Source organism: Heloderma suspectum, chromosome 6, assembly GCF_057233095.1.
Source record: "Heloderma suspectum isolate Gila_16-S chromosome 6, 16-S_ref, whole genome shotgun sequence".
Taxonomy (NCBI): Eukaryota; Metazoa; Chordata; class Lepidosauria; order Squamata; family Helodermatidae; genus Heloderma; species Heloderma suspectum.
The window spans coordinates 10,710,098-10,731,080 of NC_139463.1; the positions used below are offsets into that span (position 1 = coordinate 10,710,098).

A 20,983-nucleotide genomic window follows, 5' to 3' on the forward strand; every position below is an offset into this window, starting at 1 on the left:
AAAAACACAACAATAAAAGAAAGAAACTGCACTGTCCAATTAAAAACCCTTCAGCAACAGACCAAATTATATGTCAAAGGCTTTGGCTGAATAAAAATATATTTGCCTGCCAGTGGAAGTACGATGAGACAACAACTGGACAGAGCATGTCATGTGATAAGGACTGACCCCTTTAAAAGCTTCTCGGGAAAGTTTGCTTTCTCCCATCTGAGCGATGAAGCGACACTAGTCTTTGCCTCAGGCTCAGACTCGTCTCAGGACACCCGGTCTTTTGCTCCTTAGATGTTGTCCCCTTAAGGCTGCAAGAAGTAGGGCAGGGGTGTTGAACCTCTTTCAGCCCAAGGCCAATTTCAGTTTTGGAGAAGTTCTGGGGGCAGCACCTTCCCAGGGGTGGTGGGGCCAAAGGCAAAAGGGACAGGGCCAAAGCACCCCAAATATCAGCATATTTTAGCTTCGAGTAGTGCTGCGCCGAAAATTTCTCCCACATTGTTATCGACCATTCTCATTCAATTTGATCGAAAAGAAATGGCTTTTAAAATGAAATTCAAAGGAGGAGAAATTTCAGGGAAATTCTCATGCATTGGGTTTAGGGTTCTTGTGCTTACCTTAACTTGTGGTAAGTTAAGTGGGTGAGGAGTGTGCGAGAGTGTCCTGCCTGTCATTGTACAGTAATCTCTGTGGCAGCCTGTAGCCTCCTCGGCTTCCCGCACTTCAGTTGAAGCCATCATGAGGAAGCTGTCATGAGGCAATGTATCCCATGGGGCTTTTTCAGTTCAGAAAGTGCAGGTGGCCTGGGAGGCTGCAGAGCAATGGAAAGATGTGCAATAGAGAGAGGAAACACACACAGCACCCTCGGCCACCTCGCAGGGATTAGGTAAGCTCAAAAATACCACCAAAAGAAAAGTGGAAACCTCAACACCGCTACCTACAGAAGCAGTTCAGTAAACCAAAAACTCTTAGGGAAAAAGACAGAATCTGTGCTACAACCCCTGCCAATAGTGAGCCCCATCTATGAAAAACTGCTGGAGAATTTCTCCTCCTCTAGGAGAAATTTGGTGAAATTGTCCCCCCAATTTCTCTGCCCACAAATAGGCTGGAGAATTCTGAGAGGCCACTTGCACACAGCTCTAGCTTAAATCTCGTTCGGCTGCAAAAAAGGCAAATGCTATTTTGGGCTGCATTAATAGAAGCACAGCTTCCAAATCCCAGGAAGTACTAGTTCCCCTCTACTCAGCACTGGTTAGGCCTTATCTGGAGTACTGTGTCCAGTTCTGGGCACCACACTTTTAAGAAGGATGCAGACAAACTGGAGAGGGTTCAGAGGAGGTCAACAAAGATGATCAGGGGACTGGAAACAAAGCCCTATGGAGAGAGACTGAAAGAACTGGGCATGTTTAGCCTTGAGAAGAGAAGACTGAGGGGAGATATGATAGCACTCTCAAGTGCTTGAAAGGTTGTCACAGAGAGCAAGGCCAGGATCTCTTCTTGATCATCCCACAGTGCAGGACACGGAATAATGGGCTCAAGTTACAGGAAGCCAGATTCCGGCTGAACATCAGGAAAAACCTCCTGACTGTTAGAGCAATACGACAATGGAACCAATTACCTGGGGAGGTGGTGGGCTCTCCCACACTGGAGGCCTTCAAGATGAGGCTGGACAGCCATCTGTCAGGGGTGCTCTGACTTGGATTCCTGCATTGAGCAGGGGGTTGGACTCGATGGCCTTGTAGGCCCCTTCCAACCCTACTATTCTATGATTCTATTATTCTTACTGCCAGTAACCAAGCCTTTGGAGGAAAACTGGGAAACTTTGGGCACGAAAGCCAGGAAATCACAAAATGATCAGTGGCGGGGCGGGGTCTTGGGAAGAGAACATGACCATCTAGGAAACCCTGGAGGACTGGATTTGGCCCCCCAGTGGGCCAGCTCTGGCACATGGGCCTGAGGGCCAACACCCCAATCTCACCTCTGAGAGAGACAAGACATCTGCGGGCTCACACGTTCCCCATCCCTGCTTTATACGGCGTGAGCCCAAGTTCCTGCAGCAGAAAAGGCTGCCTTTACCTTGCTGCTGATGACTTCAAGTTGCTCCCAGAGCAGGGCAGAGGCCACGGGTCACTTGGGAGAACCCACAGCTGATGCTCTGGTTCTACCAGTGGGGCCTGTTCTTCTGGCTTTCTGTCCCATGGCGATGTGGGTGGGGAATGGTGCTGAAGAGAACACAATGGCTGCCTCGCCAGACTGGACCAGAAGCCTGTCTAGCCCAATTCTTTCCCAACCTGTTGCCCTGCAGATGTGTTGGATTACAACTTCCATCATCACTCCACCAGTTATATTGGCTGAGGGATTATGGGAGTTATAGCCCAACACATCTGGTTGAGGATTATGGGAGATGTAGTCCGACACATATGGAGTTGGGGGTTATTGTTGGAGTTGTGAGGTTATGTGAGTCATATTATACTGGCTGGAAGATAACACATTGGTGTATCTAACACATCTGGATTTGGGGGATATGGAAGTTTTATTATGCTGGCTGGAGGATTATGGGAGTTGTAGTCCAAGACATCTGGAGGATACCAGGCTGGGGAAGACTGATCCAGCCTGGCATTCTCTCTCCATGAATCACCAGCCAGATGCGCCTGGGAGGCTCACAAATGGAGCATATTGGAAGCAAAGGAGAGCCTTCAGAAGCATCAGAGATGCAGTGCTCCTGAGCATGGAGGCTTTGACTCACCCATGCTTTGACATGATGCTCCCTTTCCTGTTCAGAAATGCTGTAGGCAGCTCTGACTGGCTGCTCCCATCTTATCATTTTGAGTAAAGTTCCCCAGGAAGAGAGTGACCCATTTTGTGGCTGACATATGGGGGTGGAGAGACGAATCTTCGTTCTAAAAAATGTCTTCCTTTCAGCCAAAAGAGAGTTAAAGGGGGGATGGTACAGCCACCCACAGGCCCAGCATGATTTGGACAGGCTTCAAGCTCTTTCCTCAGTAGATTAAATGATAGTTGATTAATCTGTGGCACCAATTAAAATGGGCAAGGTGGCAAATGAAGGGCACACTGGTCTACTGGGACTCTGTTTTGGCCTCATGTGTAACATGGAGGGCAAAATGAATATATTATGGGTAGTCTTTCCTTCTAACAATGGGCGGTAGCTTTTGTTTATTTAAATAGTAAGTTGTGTGTGCTTCCTCCAGAAACTCGAAAGGGCATATCTGAGGTTTCAGTAATACGCACATGTAAATTTGCTCCATCACTTAAAAGGTAGATGGTTTAACATGTTTCAGTTGGTTGGCAGGCCTTGTATAAAGGGCTCGTCAAACTGTAATCGCTGTTCAGTTGTGCAATGCAAGTGAATTCTGGCCGGGGGATGAGGGAAAAAAAATCTCTCTCTCTTGTACCCTGCTCATTTGCAAGGCTCAGTTACACCAAGAAGTATTTGCAATGCACTTTCTGCATTCTTGTATGACAGGCGGTATACGCAACCTTATCTTCTAGGCAGAGAGGTTTACCTTAACATCTGAGCCTCTTGTTAATTAGAGCTTTGGGCGCCTTTTCTTTTTCCCCCTTCTCATTATCTGTCTGTTTTGCAGTAGGGTGTGCCTGGATCACTACATTTCCCATGCAAATTATTCAGAATCAGCATTAATATCCTGGCTGACTTTTGAATACTCCTGTGTGTTCGCCAAGGGCTGTGTAAGTGGCGTAGGTGGGAGGGAGGAAGAGAGAATGAATCAAAATGTTAATGTGTTGCTGCAGAGACAGGGTTGATTCATAGAAATTGAACCCCCCTTCCCCAGTGATCTGGAGACAGTGGGACAGGGCAGGGTGGAAACAGGGACAATTCTTGCATCACATTTATGTATGACATTCACACAACCATCTTTGAGGTTGCCACAACATGTAATGTTTTCCCCTTGATATTCAATAGATAAACTTCTGAAAGCATTTTCAGGTGATAATATTATAGCAAACTGACCTATTTTAAAAGCATGATATGAATGAATTTTGCCCCAAATCCAGAACAAAGGATTCTAGACCAGGGGTGGGGAACCATTTTCAGTCTGAGACCAGAATTGGCCCTAAGACAGGACATCAGGGGTAGGCGGGGCCAGCAGTAGGCGGGACCACTCCCTAGTGAGAGTGGAGCTACTGCTGACATGTGCCCCACACATTTTCACACACATCCCATTTGCACACACACAAAGACACACATACCCCACCTATTCCGCATCCACACAAACCATCCACACAAACACACACACACACACCGTTCATTTTTATACACATGCACACCCTTCCCAGCCCCACAGTTGATCCATGCAGATCAGCTGCGGGGGAAGGCATTTTCCCTACCAAGTACGGAGCAAGGCTCCTTCGGTGCTAAGCAGGGAAGGGGACTTATCTCTAGTCTGCTGCTTATCCGAGCCCAGCCCTTCTGTCTGCTCAATGCTGAGAAAAGGAGCCTCTCTTGGGGCAGGGGCAGGAGAAAGGGCTTATTTCCAATCCTCAGCAAAGCAGAGGTAAGCCCTCTTGGTGTTCGGACAGGGGAAAGGGACAGGACCCGGGGAAGACGTTTTGGTGGACCAGATGGAAAATCTCCATAGGTCATATTCAGCCCATGGGCACAGGTTCCCCATGCCTGTTCTAGATGCTCAAGAATAGAATCTGGCAGCCCAGGCTGGGTTTGACTTTCACCATAAATATTATCAGATTGTCTCGGCTAGCTCCAGCATACTCTGTCCCCATGTTTTGTAGAAGCGCACGTGGCAGCTGGCTGAACAACTTGCATCTTGTATTCCAGATCAGGAATTCAGCTAATTCCTGGTGGTGCAATGCAGCTAATGCTTCTTTTAAACGTATGTCTTGGCAATGTCCAGTAGTTGCTTCTGTGCGGGAGGAGATTATTATAGGGATAAATTTTGTACTGGAACAGTCTTTAATATTCACTAATGTACATGGTCTTTTAAATTATCTACCTGCTTCTTGGAAATGAACAGTCAGTGTAAATGGATTTTCTGCCCCCTTTTGACAGCCAAAAGACTGACATTATAACATTGGAAGGATAAATGCTCACCTCCTCTAATGCAATGGACTGAGGACCTTAAAACACTTTCAATATTTGAATGGGTGGCATATAGAAGCCACCTTCAAATGGATACTTATTTGGATATCTGGTCTGCTTTTGTTGAAGCCTATGTATAATTGCTAGAAAGTTGTATGTATAATTGCTAGAAAGCTGTAATATATATATGCACTTTATATGCATTCATTGCTATGGATATATGCAAATCTATTTATGTATATTAATAATAATGGGACACACAGTGGTTAACATTTGCCAACCACTTTGCTCACCCTCTTTTTGAGTGTGAGTTTGACAATGAAGGAAAAGGGTGTGGGTCTTTCGTCCTCTTTGGGTCAGTGCTTATAAGTGAACTGTATAATGAGTAAAGAAGCAAGAGCCAGTAATACATATTCAGGATAAATGGGAGATTTGAGGATAGACTACAAGCGCTGTGACACCTTAAGAACGTAAGAAGAGCCCTGCTACATCAGACCCAAAGTCCATCTAGTCCAGCATCCTGTTCCCCACAATGGCTAGTCAGATGCCTCCGGGAAGCCCAAAAAGAAGACTTAAAGGCAATCTCCTTCTCTCACTGTTGCTTCCCAGCAAATGCAGCTGCCGTCGTTCCTTTGAACCTGAAGATGCATGTAGCCATTATGACTAGTAGCCATTGATGGACTCTATGAATTCGCCTAAGGGCACAATCCTATTTATGTTCAGACAGAGAAAAGGCCTACAACTCCCAGCATGGCTGGCTGGGAGTTGTAGGCCTTTTCTCTGTCTAAAGATCCATAGGATTGTGCCCTAATTCTCCTTTAAAGCCATCTAGGTTAGTGGCCATCACTACATCTTGTGGCGGTGAGTTCCATAGCTTAACAACACACCATGTGAAGAAGTATGTCATTTTGTCTATCTTGAATCTCCTGCCAGGCGGTTTCACTGGTTGACCCCTCACTCTTGTATTATGAGAGTGGGAGAAAAACGTTTCTCTCTCTCTCTTGCTGCACTGTGCATAATAAATCAGTTCATCTCACCGGAGAGATGCACTGATTTATTGTGGCAGTGCGTTTGTATTTTGGGGCCAATGGAACAATGAAAAAAACACACACACATCGTGGCTTAGAATCCCTTGATAATGAGCAACAGCAGTTGCCTGTCATTGGGGGTTATTTCGTGTCATTGGTAATTGTCAGCCTGAAGGAAAGGAGGCTATAATTAGCCCTTCTGCGCGCCGCATTTATCAACAAGGGGAAAATGGTGTTTAAAAGATGGCATGGCTTTTGTTTATGCAATTGCTGTAGCAGACGGCACGTGTTTTTGCGCGCCTGCTCTTGATGAACTTCTGCGTGGGGGCTGGTTTGCATAAACTAGGGGAGAGGGAGCCTGGTTTGTCTATGGGACTGTCAACTTCCACTGTTTTACTGCTTACACATGTTTTATTTATTTATTTATTTATTTATTTATTTATTAAATTTATTAATCGCCCATCTGACTGGTCACCCAGCCACTCTGGGCGATGTACAACCCATCATAAAACAATTTAAAACAATAAAATTTTACCATAAACATTTTTTTTAAAATACCCTAACCCACCCCAAATGCCTGCCTGAACAACCACATTTTCAATGCATGACGGAAGCTCATTAAAGAGGGGGCATGACAGAGTTCCCTAGGGAAGGAGTTCCACAGAGTGGGGGCCACCACAGAAAAGGCCCTCTCTACACATGTAAAAGTGTGCTGTGGCAAATAACTAGAATTGGGGTCTGAAAAATGAGGAATATGCAAACCCAGCCCGGCCTATCATAGGCTTCACATTTGACCCACCGTAAGAAGAGCCCTGCTGCTTAGAACCTAGAGATGCTGGGGACTGAACCAGGGGCCTTCCACATGCAAAATAAGTGCTCTGCTATTAACCTCCAGTCCCTCCTTACAGCTCCTTGAGGCCGGACAGAAAGTCTCTGCAAGCCAGACGGAGCTCCTGGATTGCCATTTGTCCACCCCTGTCCTCAATTATCTCGGCATGCCTTACGCCTTTTTGTTTTGAACCTGATCACTTTTGACTGTGGCTGGATGAGAGGTGTCACCAAAGGTTTGCTACAATTGCCTTGAGCCCAAAGGCAATTAAAAAGCATTGACTGGATGTCCCAAGCTTTGGAACACTGCCCCCTCTTTAGTCCGTTCAATTCTCAGTTGCAGTATACATATTATTCAGCTAAATTGTTGAAACTAAGTTATTTCCAGCTGTGTGTGGGAGGTGGCAGGGAGCCAAAGTTGTTGCTTACAGAGGTCCTTGCCTCAACATTTCTTTCTGCATTTTTACTGCAAGCGATTTCACCCTCCTTCATTCACACACACACACACCTTGAAACTCTTACTCTGATACAGGCAGGTGAATCACCTATGACTTCCACCTTTTCAGCCTGTAGGAAGCGGCACTAAAGTTTCCTTCCCAGTAAACGTACCTTGAGTTTCTTAGTTCTTTGCTGCACCGTAGCTGTTTAGTTGTTTTTCCCCATTTCTGAAATGACGGGGTGGGGTGAGCAGGATGCTCTGGAAATGTTTTCTCTTTAGGCTTTGCTCCTGAGCCATTTTCTTTTTGTACTCTCTAATATTGACTTGACTGCTCCCACAGACTTCTTATATGTATGGAACTTTTCCCAAATCAATATGTGTGCCATGACATCTTTGAGCATCCAGTGTGACATCCCTATTTGTTGTTGATTATGATGACAATAATAATATGAATAATATTAATTTCATCAATATTCCACCTTTCCCCTCCCCCATGATGGAACTTAAGGTGGCAAGTGTGAGGTTTCCAGGTGATCTCCTATCCATCCAGAGCAACCTTCCCCAGCCTGGTGCCCTCCAGATGTTTTGGAACTATAATTGCCAGCAATCCTGACCAGAGGCCAAAACTTCTGGAGGGTGCCCAGTTGGGAAAGGCTGATCCAGACACTGACCAGCCGTGGGCTGTAAGAGATCATGACTGAGTGTGGATTTGAACCTGGGCCTTCCCATTTCTAGTCCAGAACTCTAACCACTACATTATGCTGGCTTTTCACTGGTTATGAGAACATTCCTAATATTGCTCTCATTTTTCTGAAGCCTCACCTAGTGAGGAAAGCTGGCCTACAGACCTGCATTATTGGTGGTCTTATTGAGGAACTCTAATAAACAATTTGAGGAGCCCCAGGATTCTTCAGAACAAAGTCTGAAATCCACTGGTTTAGTGGAAGAATTAAGAGCTACTGCTTCCCAATACCCTTTCCATGTAGGGTGTTGCATGGATCTCATTGCAGCTTGTTACATGGGTTATGTACACCAAACTAGTGCTTCTCAACTGTGATAGGGATATGTCTAGCATAAAGAATTAAATCAGCAATAAACCACCAGGGCAGATATACCCTGTATCTCACATGCCCTGTGTCTCACACTTCAAAGACAAAAATGGAATAAATTAGTAACCAAACAGGCCCTGAAGTAATCTATCATGGACAGGAACCTAACTCATATTCTCTGCCAGATACCGATTGGAATCTGGCCTTGTCTGGGTGAACTCAACAGAAAGGAATGAGGAAGCCCGATCTCAGGGGTCCTCAGGCCAAGTGTTACACTATCACCAGCCCATTTTTTAAAAGGAAGATACAGTGAGATTTGAGAAGTCTGGGTTCCTCCTAAGTAGGGATGTATGGACTGTGTAAAATCCATTCCATCTGTGTTTCATGGATTGTCAGGTGCCTTTCGTTCCATCATCCGCTCATTGACAGAATCAGATTTTTGTTGTTTCTGAATTTGCAGAGATGCAAATTTGCACAAATGTACGCATGCAAAAATGTGTAACCCCCCCCCAATGTGCAAAGTCCCCCCAAATGCATGTTGTTGTTCAGTTGTTAAGTCATGTCTGACTCTTCGTGACCCCATGGACCATAGCATGCCAGGCCTTCCTGTCCTCTGCTCTCTCCCGGAGTGTGCTCAAGTTCATATTCATCGCATCGGTGATGCTATCTAGCCATCTCACCCTCTGCTGTCCCCTTCTCCTTTTGCCTTCAATCTTTCCCAGCATCCGGGTCTTTTCCAGAGAGTTTTCTCTTCGCATTAGGTGGCCAAAATATTTGAGCTTCACCCTCAGTATCTGTCCTTCCGAAGAGCAGTCAGGGTTGATTTCCTTTAGGATTGACTGATTGGACCTCCTTGCAGTCCAGGGGACTCGTAAGAGTCTTCTCCAGCACCACAGTTCGAAGGCATCAATTCTTCAGCGCTCAGCCTTTCTTATAGTCCAGCTCTCACAGCCATACGTTACTACTGGGAAAACCATAGCTTTGATTATACGAATCTTTGTTGGCAAGGTGATGCCTCTGCTTCTTACTATGCTGTCTAGGTTGGCCATAGCTTTCCTCCCAAGGAGCAAGCGTCTTTTAATTTCATGGCTACAGTCACCGGTGATCTTGGAGCCCAAGAAAATAAAATCTGTCACTGCTTCCATTTCTTCCCCTTCTATATGCCAGGAAGTGATGGGGCCAGATGCCATGATCTTCGTTTTTTTAATGTTGAGTTTCAAACCAGCTTTTGCACTCTCCACTTTCCCCCTCAACAAGAGGCTCTTTAGATCCTCTTTGCTTTGTGCCATTAGGGTGGTATCGTCTGCGTATCTGAGGTTGTTGATAATTACCCCGGCAATCTTAATTCCGACCTGTGATTCATCCAACCTGGTGTTTCTCTTGATGTACTCTGCATATAAATTAAATAAGCAGGGCAACAATATACAGCCTTGTCATACTCCTTTCCCAATTTTTAACCAATCAGTTGTTCCATGTCTGGTTCTTACTGTTGCTTCTTGTCCCTCAAACAGGTTTCTCAGGAGACAGGTAAGGTGGTCAGGTACTCCCATCTCTTCAAGAATTTGCCACAGTTTGTTGTGATCCACACAATCAAAGGCTTTAGCTTAGTCAATGAAGCAGAAATTTAGTTCTGTTGCAGATTTCTCCAACATCCCTGCTCCTAAGTAACATACAGCGGGGTGTTTCCAGTATTCCATTAGGTTATAATACACTTGTGGAACTAGCACCAGTGGATAGACAAGGCTGCAGGAATAAGGCCAAAACCCTTGCACTTCCAGACAAAACCAGGATTAATTTATCAAAAGCTGTTTATTAGGAAACTACAGACACTCAAGACAAGCAAAATCATACTCATAATGTATAAAACCTCACTTAACAGTGCTCTAAATTAATGGTTCCATGAGCTTCTTCCTTTTTTTAAAGCGGGGCCCCCCAGACTTGTTCCAGGAGTAGCTTACCTTTGGTCCATTTAGATAAGCAAATCACTTCTAACTCCACCTGGATATGTTTTCCTTCTTCCCTAAGGCCCGGTGTAGCTTCGGGGTATATAGACACAGGTGAATTTAACAGTCAGACAAAAAGACATTTATCTGTTTCCTAAAGATCTTCCTTTAGAAAGAAATCAGTACAGACAAAAGAAAAGAAAACACATTGGACAGTGACCTCGAACAGCCAAGTGACTTCTAGACGATCCCTCTTATAGTTCCTGTGTTGTGTTTGGTACAGCAAACCTAGTTTACTGCAAAGAAAGTATGTTATTAAACTGGTAGGATCTCAGCTGGCACCAAGACTTTTTTGTTCAAAGATGCAGTTAAGCATGCAAATTAAGCTAGTAATATGCACCCACTCTGTTGGGGATTGTCCCTATTGATGCACAAATGAACAGGGGAATTTGCAGTCAGGAACCAAACATAGTAAGGTGTGGAAACACTCTTATCAGAAAGTTCTTTTCAAGTAATGGAAACTCTGTACTTTGAAGAAAGGGGTAAGCTTGGGCAGACCGCACAGGACAGAGATGACTGAAGAAAAACAATTTTACAACCCAGTGGAATCTCCTTGACTGATGTAGTTAATTAGGGCCAAAACCTATGTGACATGTAGTATCTTCCAACTTTTGGAGGTGGGGTTAACACTGAAGAAAACTGGTGTGGGAGATCTGATTTTGATCAGGGTAGTGGTAGGGGGGAAATCAGAGAATCACACAGTTGGAGAGAACCTTGTAGGCCAAGGGTGGGCAGAAGATAGCTCTTCAAATATTTTGCACTTCTACTCCCAGAAGCCCCTGCAAGCATGGTCAGTGGCCTGGAATGCTGGGAGTTGAAATCCAAAACATCTGGAGATCTATTTTCTGCCCACCCCTGTTGTAGGCCATCTAGTACAACTCCCGGCTTAATGAAGGAAATCGCCAGCAGAATATCCCCAGCAGATGGCTGCCCAGCCTATGCTTGAAGGCCTCTAGGGTGGGAGAGCCCACCCACTCCCCTAAGTAATTGTTGCCATTGCCAAATGGCTCTTACTGTTAAAGAGCTTCTCCTAATGTTCAACAGAAATCTACCCTCCTGTAATTTAAACCAGGGGGAGGCAAACTACAGGTGTTTTGGACTACAACGCCCCCCCCCCCAGCATCAGCATGCATGGCCAATGGTAAAGGATTGTAGTCCAAAACATCTGCAGGGAACTAGGTTGCCTAGGCCTGATTTAAACCCACTAGATTTAGTGTTGCCCTGTCTGGGGCAACAGAGAAACAAGTCTTTGCTTTCATCTATGTGCTTCAAGTGTACTATCATGGCCCCCTTCTTTGGGGGCTTGCTTTCCATACCCCTGACCATCTTTGTTTCCTTCCTCTGAACCTGTTCCAATTTGTCTATGTCCTTCTTAATGCGCAAAATAATGTGGCACAAGACCACTTATGACTTGGAAACTATGGTTCTACTAACGTGGTCTAAAAATTGCATCTGTGACACACTTCTGACTTATGTTTAGCTTGTGACTGACTGCAATTCCAAGATGCATTTCATATGTGCTACTGCCAAGCCAGTTATCCCGTCTATCCTAGACCTGTATCTTTGATTTATTTATTTTTTGTGCGTTCCTATATGCAAAACGTCACATTTGTCTCTGTTAAATTTCATTGTGTTAGTTTCAGCCCAGTTTTCCATTCTATCAAGGTCATTTTGAATATTACTCTTGATATTTGAAGGGTTAGCTATCCCTCCCAGTTTTGTGTCATCTGCAAATATGATAAAGAGTCCTTCAACCCCTTCATCTTTGATAAAAATGTTGAAGAGCACCAGGCCCAGAACATGCCCTATGGCACCCCACTCAAAATCTTCCACCAGTTTGATGGGTAGCCATTGGATACAGTTTTTCAGTCTCTTGTGAATCTAGCCAGCATTTAACCAGTTTGCTAACCAAAACATCAATGGGGGACTTTGCTAAAATCAAAGGATTGGTTCCAGTTTTAGTTATACTTAGAGTAAACCCAGTCCCCTTGATTTCAGTGGGTCTACTCTTAGTATGACTAAATCTGTAACCAACCCAATATAAATTACATCCACAGCATTCCTACAATCCACTAAGCTACTAACGTGATTTAAAAAAAAGATGTAAGATTAGTGTGGCAGGATTTATTCTTGACAAATCCATGCCAGTTTCTACTGATGACAACATCGTTATCAAGATATTTCCACACTGATTTCATTATCATCTGCTCTACTATCCTCATTGGTATCACAGTCAAACTGACTGGTCTATACTTTTCCAGATCCTTCTTTTCCCCTTTTTTGAAGATTGGGACATTTGCCTGTCTTCAATCCTGTCTTACCTCCCCGCTTCTTCACAGTTTCTCAAAGATGATAGACAGAGGTTCTGAGAGTATACCAGCAACTTCCTTTAGTACTCTGGGATGCATATCACCTGGCCTTGATGACTGAAACACATTTAAGGCAGCTAAGTATTTCCTGACCAACTCCTTATCAGTCTTGAACTGCAGTTCTGACACCTCCTCTTACATGCTAGTTTTGTGAAGTTGCTCAGTTCCCCTTTTGGGAGAAGATGGAGACAAAATAGGAGTCGAGCAGTTCCACCTTCTCTTTGTCACCCATTAACACTTCATCATCCTTGCTGAACCACCCGAAAAAGCCCGTTTTGTTGCTCTTAGCATCCCTTAGCTTGTTCTGAGCTTTAGTTTTAGCTTTCCTGACTGTTCCTATAAGTCTCTGTTACTTGTCCTTGGTGACCTTCCCTTCCTTCCATTTCTTATGTGCCCTTATTTTCAGGTCATCGCTAAGTTTTTTGCTCGACCACATTGGCTTTCTTAAGATGTCTCCGTTTTTTTCTCAATGGGATTGTTTGTGATTCTGATTTTGGTAACTCTTTCTTCAGCAATGCCTACCCATCTTAGGTTCCCTTCCCCAATAGTTTATCTAGACATGGAATTCTAGCTAGCATTCTCTGAGCTTCTTAAAATCAGCTTTCCTGAAATCCAGCGTACATGTTTGACTATGCTCAAATTTAGCTTTCCATAAGTTCAGTCAGTCGGTTTCCATAAGATAAAGAATTCCAATACTACTTGGTCATTTTCTCCCACTTTAACCTCACTGGCCAACTCTTCCCTATTGGAAACCAAGTCCTATGAGAAATGGTTGTAAGAGCTGGGTATGTTTAGGCTAGAGAAAAGAAGATTAAGGGGAGACAAGGCACTGGTCTTCAAATATCTGAAAGGTTGTCACAAAGGAGATGAAGAATACTTGTTCTTGGTTACTCCAGAAGGCAGGACTAGAATGAATGGATGGGAAATCCCAGGGAAGCAGATTCCAGCTACATTTTAGAAACTTACCAATGGTACAAGCTGTTTGACAGTGGAACAGACTACCTTAAGTGATGGGTTATTCTTCACTGGAGGTATTTTAAGCAGAGGCTGGATGGCCATCTGTCAGGACTGCTATAGTTATATCTACAGGGGTTTGGATTAGATTACCTCCAAGACAATTTCCAGCTCTGTGATTCTAAGTCAAAGATAGCTGATCCCCTTGTTCTTTCCACCACTTTTTGAAAAAGGGAGTTGTCTGCAAAGCTTGTCCTGAATTCTTGGAAATTCCATGCTTAGCAGAGTGTGTCCCCAGCAGATATTGGGATAGTTGAAGTCCACCATTACTACTACTATTTGCTTCATTAAAACATCTGTAAGTTTGTTTCAGGAAATCACCTTCCATAGCCTCTCCTTGACGCAGCAACTTGTAGTAGATACCAACCACAATATTGTTTTTATTGATTTCTCCATTTACTTTTACCCATATCCTCTCCACAGGGCTACCATGTTCACTGCCTTGGATTTCTCTGAAGGTGTACAAGGGGGAGGGGTTAATCTTTTTCTCCAGAACCATTTTCTCTATTGAAATCACCCACCCCTAAAGGCACAATTCAGGTAGAATACAGGACTAATTTTTCAATACAGTTTACACGAGAATAGATCAAGAAAGATTTGAGAAGGTGCAAGTGACAAGAACTAATTTGAATTAACTTTTGGAAATGCGCAATTTGACACAACTTGGGTTAACAGAAAAGAACATGGCTCTGGTTTAGCTATGCAGAGACACAAATGTAGAGGTTTTTCAGAGTAGGAAAATAACCTTTTTATAATACAGCTAAAATCTGTTGTTGCATTATAGGAACATTTTTAGTTCTCTCCCATGACTAAGGGGCCATTTGTTTATATTCAGATTGGGATGCTTATAACTACATGACAAGCCAATGGTCTGGGTGAAGAAAATGACCGGCTTACCAAGTGATAAATGTGGGGAAGCCTTACCACTTGATAGGGCCCCCAACCATTATCATGCATTAGAGTGTATCTAGGAAAGAAATATTTCATGAATCCAAGCATCCAAACAAAACCACAATGTTGGTAGTTGCAGAAAACCCTACCAGCATTAGTCAAAGTGAGGCAGTGGCCTCAAGTAGTAGATGCTGGGAGGTGGCAGCATATTGTTGAAGGAAAGAGCTCTGTGCCCCATAAGCTATCCTGCTGCCTTCAGGTGTGGTGAAGGATACTGTCCCATCATCAGTGCTGAAGGTTCACCTGCCAATCCAGTTGGATTTTAAAAATGGAATGGGAGGAAGATGCCATCTTGTTCTTCATCTCAGGCAGGAAAATGTCTTGGGCTGTCTGTGCAAACTGCATGGGCCCACTGCATCACCCTGTCAAATTCAAAGGAATGTTTTTGCCACCTATGGCATACAGATCTGTGGTGAAGGGGATATCTCTGTCCACTCAGCGATATTGTGTCTATGGAAAGCAGAACTCATAAGGCATTAATGATAGGCTAAAATCATCATCATCGGAGAATGGTACTACAAAGAGCGTCAGTAACCCGAAGCACATTCTAGGCTGCTGAGTATAAGAACAATGCAGCTATTGAGTTACAAAAGCAGAACTTGGCAGATAAGCAAAGCCTAAAAGGGAATCATGTTTTATTTATTACGGAAGTGATGAAATTTAGCAGAAGCTTATTGTTTCTCTGGGTCTTTTTTTCCCTGAGGAGTGTTGATTTCCATTGTTGAGTGTGGTGTGCAGACTCAGATCAGAGGAAGTGAGTTGTTTGTTCGGTGGCACAAATTTTCTATCCACCAGGGGTGTGTGGATCATAGAAAGTATACTGAGTATACTGAGTATACTGAGTCAGACAGTTGGTCCATCTAGGTCAGTATTGTCTGCACTGAGAAGCAGTGGCTCTCCGGGGTTTCTAATAGGGATCTTTCCCAGTTATACCTGGAGATGCCGGGTATTGAACCTGGGACCTTTTGCATGCAAGGCATGTGCTCCATCACTGAGTACCAGCCATTTCCCCAAGGTGCTCAGTAGGTTTGGGGAATTGGCCCCTCAGGAGGACAAAGAGTATGTTATCCTACCCTACAGTGTAGGGCACTTCTTGTCTAAGTCTCTGGAAGCCACAAAGGTCATCTCACATTGCCAGTGAAGGATTCTGCTTCCCAATCCATCAGCTGCTGTTGGATTGTCTTGTGCCTGTCTAGAGTTTGCCTCATATTGAGTCCTTTCCCTTTGCAGGTCAGGCCCAGGATGGTTCAAGTTTCATCCCTACAGACATGAATGCATGGAAGGAGGGAGGAGGGTTCTGACCACAGACACCACCTTTCAACCTCTGTATGTTCTTCTCAATGCAACCAAGCAAAACCATGGTAGACATGAGGTGGGCCAGACTTCTCCATGTCTAGAGAGCAGTGCTGGACAAGTCCAGCTGGGCAAGAGAGCTGGACAAGTCCAGTCATGGCCATGGTGACTGGGGTTAATTGGAGCTGTAGTCCAACTAGGGATGTATGGATTGTGTAAAATCTGTTCCATCTTGTCTTTCACAGATTGTCAGGCACCTTCTGTTCTGTCCTCTGCCCATCGCCGGAATGGGGTGGTGGTGTCCGAATTTGCACAAATTTGCATCTCCGCAATTGTGCATTATTGCATATGTGAAAATGTGAAAATTCCCCCCAAACACACATTTTCATGCTTTAGCCTATGGGGGAAATGCACATTTTTGTGCTGTTTTTTAAAAACGGTGCATAGTTTTCTATGATGAAATTTGCGCAAAATTTGGGAAAGTTAGAAAATCAGTCCACAAGTCAGTGAAATCCACCCAACACTGCAGGAAAGCCAGTCCACTGCAGAATCTGCTGGTCGGATTCATGAAAATGCAAACTCATGTGGTTCCATTGTGGATTTCTCCAAAATCCCTAGTTCCAACACATCTGGAGGGCACCAGGTTGAGCAAGGCTAGGGTCATCTCTTCCATGCATGGTCCCCCAACTGTATGTACAGAGCCGCTCTGTGTGTACACTTTATACAAGTCTATTGTCTGCACACAAGTTGGGATGAAGGCCTCGGAACGGTGGCACAACTACACTCCTTCCATCCAGAGTTCCATTGCTACATCGATGAATGTGTGAACAGCCCTCCCATGACAATGCTTCAGCCATGATTGTCTTGCCAGCTGTGAAGAACTGAGGATGGAAGCATACTGTGGTTACCTAACAACAGAAGGGCCTGCTTCTTAATCTATTACATTTTAGAAATGGGACCTGAAACACAATTTTACAGTGTGACGTTTGTTCAGGAGTTCCAGACAGGCCCTCTTCCTATGTAGGGGTTGGGCCCAGCACCTCTTCAGAGGCACCCCAGGAAGACATGGGAACTGATTTGGAGTCAGAGTAGGGATGTCAGAGAAATCCGCAGCAGATTGGGACCACTTACCTCTGCTTCAGGAGGACCGGAGGCGGAACAGCACTCAGCTGCTTCTTGCCAGCCAGAGCCGTTCACCTCCTCCCTGTCCCTGCCGATTGCCATGTCTTTTTTTTTTTTTTAAGGTAATCGGGAGGATGTGCCCATAGATTTATAAGCAAACAGAGTCATGAATCATGTGTATAAGTCTGTGTGTCCATAGGCTTATATGCAAGATTCACAGGTCTATTTTGCATATAAGTCTATGGGCACATCCTCCCAATCACCATTTTTTAAAATTTATTTTTTAAAGACATGGTGATCAGCAGGGACAGGGAGGAACCAAACGACTCTGGCTGGCAGGAGGGAATGTAAGCGCCCCCAAGCCAGTTCCCCCCCCCATAATCTGAGTGGAGCGGAACCACTCTGAAGGATTCTGGGGGGGAGGAACAGATCACCTCCCCCCCCCATGGATTCCCCACCGGAACAGACAGTGGGGAATCCGTACACCCCTAAGTCAGCAGGGGAGAAGGCAGAAGAGTTTGCTGAAGTACCAAAGTTGCAGAAGACCCACAGTCCCAGAGTAGAGGTGGTCCAGGTGCAAACTAAATCAGTTGAAAAGTAGTCAGCCAGGGCCCTCTTCAACCATGGGAATGCTGGAACTTAAGTAGGAGGAATTAGAAATAGGAGATCCCAGGGTGTGATGTCAGGCTAGGTGAGAGGAGCAACGTTAACTCATGAGGTGTTCCAAAAGACTGGCCACAAAGGGAAGGTCCCTCTGGAGGGACCCACCCTAGGGAGGGGCTTAGCCAACCACTCAGGTTGTCAAAGAGATGGCTGGCACCAGTTTTCATTGCAATTATCTAATATAATGCATTAGCCAAAGGGAGTTGCTTGTAGCTTAAGTGGTCATGTGTTATGCAAAGCTATCTAGAGACTTGGTACTTTGCTGCTGTTCGTGGATTCCGATTGTAACCCAAGGCACTGTTGATCTGAATTTAGCTTGCATAATAAAAGCAATTGTTTTGCATTTCACCTTCTCTGATAGATCACAAGGGCTGGGCACTTGACATCTCAGATACTCCATTCCATTTGCCCCATTCTCCTCCATATACACCCCAGTTTTCTGTTTCCACCTCCCTCCCTAACAGTTACAGTTCCATGCCAACTGGGCATGCTCAGTCTCCATTGGGCTGTTTTGGTTAGTTGTTTTTCCCCTCTCCTTAGGTTTTTCTTCCCTAATTACATTTTGTATTTCTGCAAGCCTTGGTGCACTCCCCCCACCTCCCCTTGTTATGACTGGATGGCGCTGTTTTGGCTACATAAGGATCCACATTTGGAGAATGAGTTTGCTATTAGTATGTAGCAGGGATGTGGAACCTCCAGTCCTTGGGCCTAATTCAGCACACAGAAGTTTCCCATCAGGTTCACAGAGCCTTGTTGGGCTTCTCCAGAAGGGTTCCTACATGGAGATGATGCACACCGCAAAAAGCCAGGGACTCATGGCTGCTCTTCCCAGTGCTGGCCAAGTCCCTTTCTGCATGCACGGAGAAAGGCAAAATGGCTAGGGGATAAGGCGATGACATCACTGGATGTGGCCACACCTACTGACATCATCCGGCCTGTGGAGGGCCTGGCAGGGAGGAATTCAGACACCCACCCTAAAACTGTTTTGCACCCCTGGTATGTACAACATTCTCCCTTTCTGCCATTTTGGGTCGAATGACTGCATATATAGGATTCGACCTGCTTAGGTTGAACAAGGTTGCCACATCATCTGCCTCTAGATGCATGCTTCCAGATCTCATGCTTGCAAATTAACTACAAAACGCCACCCTTCCTCTCTGCCTCACCTCTGAATGGGCCTGCCAAATTTGAAAAATATCTTACAAGTAGTGGAACTGCTGGTGACCATATTTTTAAAGTTCATCCTCTCTGATATGCATTGCAAATGTGAAATTCTGCTGGCACAGCAACCCCGCTGAGTGGAACACACACACACACACACACGCCAGGCTAAAAGTGCCAGTAAAATAATGTTGGTGGTAATTAGTTGGGTTAACATCACAAGTGCTTACCCTCTACCACCAGTGTGCTCTGAACAGATTTACCACCGCTAAATAAGGGATCTGATTGTTGGCAGAAAGTTTGGGAAGGTTATAAATCTTGTTAAGGAGACAACGTTGAGCAGCAGCATGAATGGGACTGTTGTTTTCTTCCCTCTCTCTGTGTGTGTTGCCTTCCTGCTGCTTCATGCCAAATTTGGGACTGCACTCAAAATTTATAGCATCCAGTACACATTCTTATCTCTGCCACACATATTACTCCCGGGTTTCCATCCAAGTCAACACATTTCTGTGCAAAGATGCAACACTTGCCTTCCTCCAGCTTTTCGCACTGTTCTAATCCAAAGGTTTTGCAGGTGATGTTTTTGACTTTTCTTTGTGCATAAATTGCAAACCTAAAAAGAGAAAAAAGCAAGCCTATTCAACAGAGGGAGGGAAATTGTATTTGGTTCTGTTTGTGTATCTGCAGCTGTTTGTTGACCTAAGTATCTTACCAGTTATGATGCTAGCAGAGGATATTGATTTTGGAAGTTCAAGGTGTTCAGATCTAAGGATCTTACTTAATGTCATGTCACGCAGGGTTACATAGTGTATCATCCTCACCAGTATATTTAGCATAATGCTTTAGAACAGTGGTTCTCAACTGGTGGTATGCATACCACTAGTAGGACACAGAAGTAGTCTAGGTGGGACACTGCGTTTTCATAATACTTACTAAGAATTCACTCTCCCTCCATCCCTGTGTTCACCTGCAAGTGTGACATGTCATCTGCCAACTCTACCTGCCATGAATTATCCATCTTTTGGCATGCTAGTAGTAACCATTGTAACGACTAAGGGCACAATCCTATTCAGATAGGCGGCCACCTCTGAACTCGAACTATCCAATGCAGGGCAGGAGAAGCACGGAGGGGATCATTCCCTCCATGCTCCTCCTGCCCTGCGTTTTCTGCTAGACAGCCAATTATGGCTGTCTAGCCATGGAGGGGGATGAGTGGGGGAGGAGGCTGCTGTACGACACATTGGATGCCTCCAGACATGCCCCTTTTCAGCCGCTCCATGGTCCTCTTCCAAGTGCGGAGGACGGGGCTGTTCCGCGCTGCCTCGGAGGCAGCGTGGAAGTGGGGGGAGGTCAGTTCTCTGGGGACCAACCTCGGAGTGCTGGCTCTGAGCTCAGTTCCTGGAAAACAAGATACCCTATGACCGTCTAGCCACTGTCTAGTGGCCATAGGATTGCTCCCTAAGGGAATTATTATTTTGTTTGTTTGTTTGTGTTTTAAAGACATAGCAATAAAGTTTACCCCCAGCAACGCTACTGCCATTTGTATGTCCTTAAAACTTACCGTAAATGATAAATATAATAACAGAATGCCTGTAAACATGTAAATGTCCTTCTTGGGGGGAAATGGGCTTTTTGTTTCTATCATGGTGGGACCCAGGTTATTTGATAGAGTGATCGGTGGGTTGTAAGATACACAAGGCTGGGAACCACTGCTTTAGAGTATTCAAAGAGAGAGGGATTATTGCTCAGTTGTAGAGCACCTGCTTTGCATGCATAAGATCTCAGGTGCCTTCCTCAGTTTCTCTTGTTTAAAAGAATCAGATAGTAGATGGTGGAAGGACCACCCACCTGAAACCTTGCCAAGTGAGTCACTGTCAGTCAGAACAGACAGTACTGGGCTCGTTAGACACATAGTTTGACCAGGCTTCCTCGTTAGACACATAGTTTGACCAGTCAGGCTTCCTACGGTCCCATGTAGAGAACTTCACATATATTATC

General features: G+C 44.9%; 1 protein-coding gene across 2 annotated transcripts in view; it reads left to right on the forward strand.

The window, feature by feature from the left end:
* UBASH3B (ubiquitin associated and SH3 domain containing B) overlaps positions 1 to 20,983 on the forward strand; it is a 100,901-nt gene that overhangs the window by 24,914 nt on the left and 55,004 nt on the right. Inside the window, exon 1 of one of the 2 annotated variants that reach the window (XM_084803605.1) lies at positions 19,239 to 19,559. The exons of the other annotated variant lie outside the window; for it this stretch is intronic. Coding sequence (XP_084659731.1) covers positions 19,333 to 19,559 — 227 coding nt within the window. The 5' untranslated portion in view covers positions 19,239 to 19,332. Of the gene's footprint in view, positions 1 to 19,238; positions 19,560 to 20,983 lie in introns of those variants that run through there. 2 annotated transcript variants of the gene reach the window in all.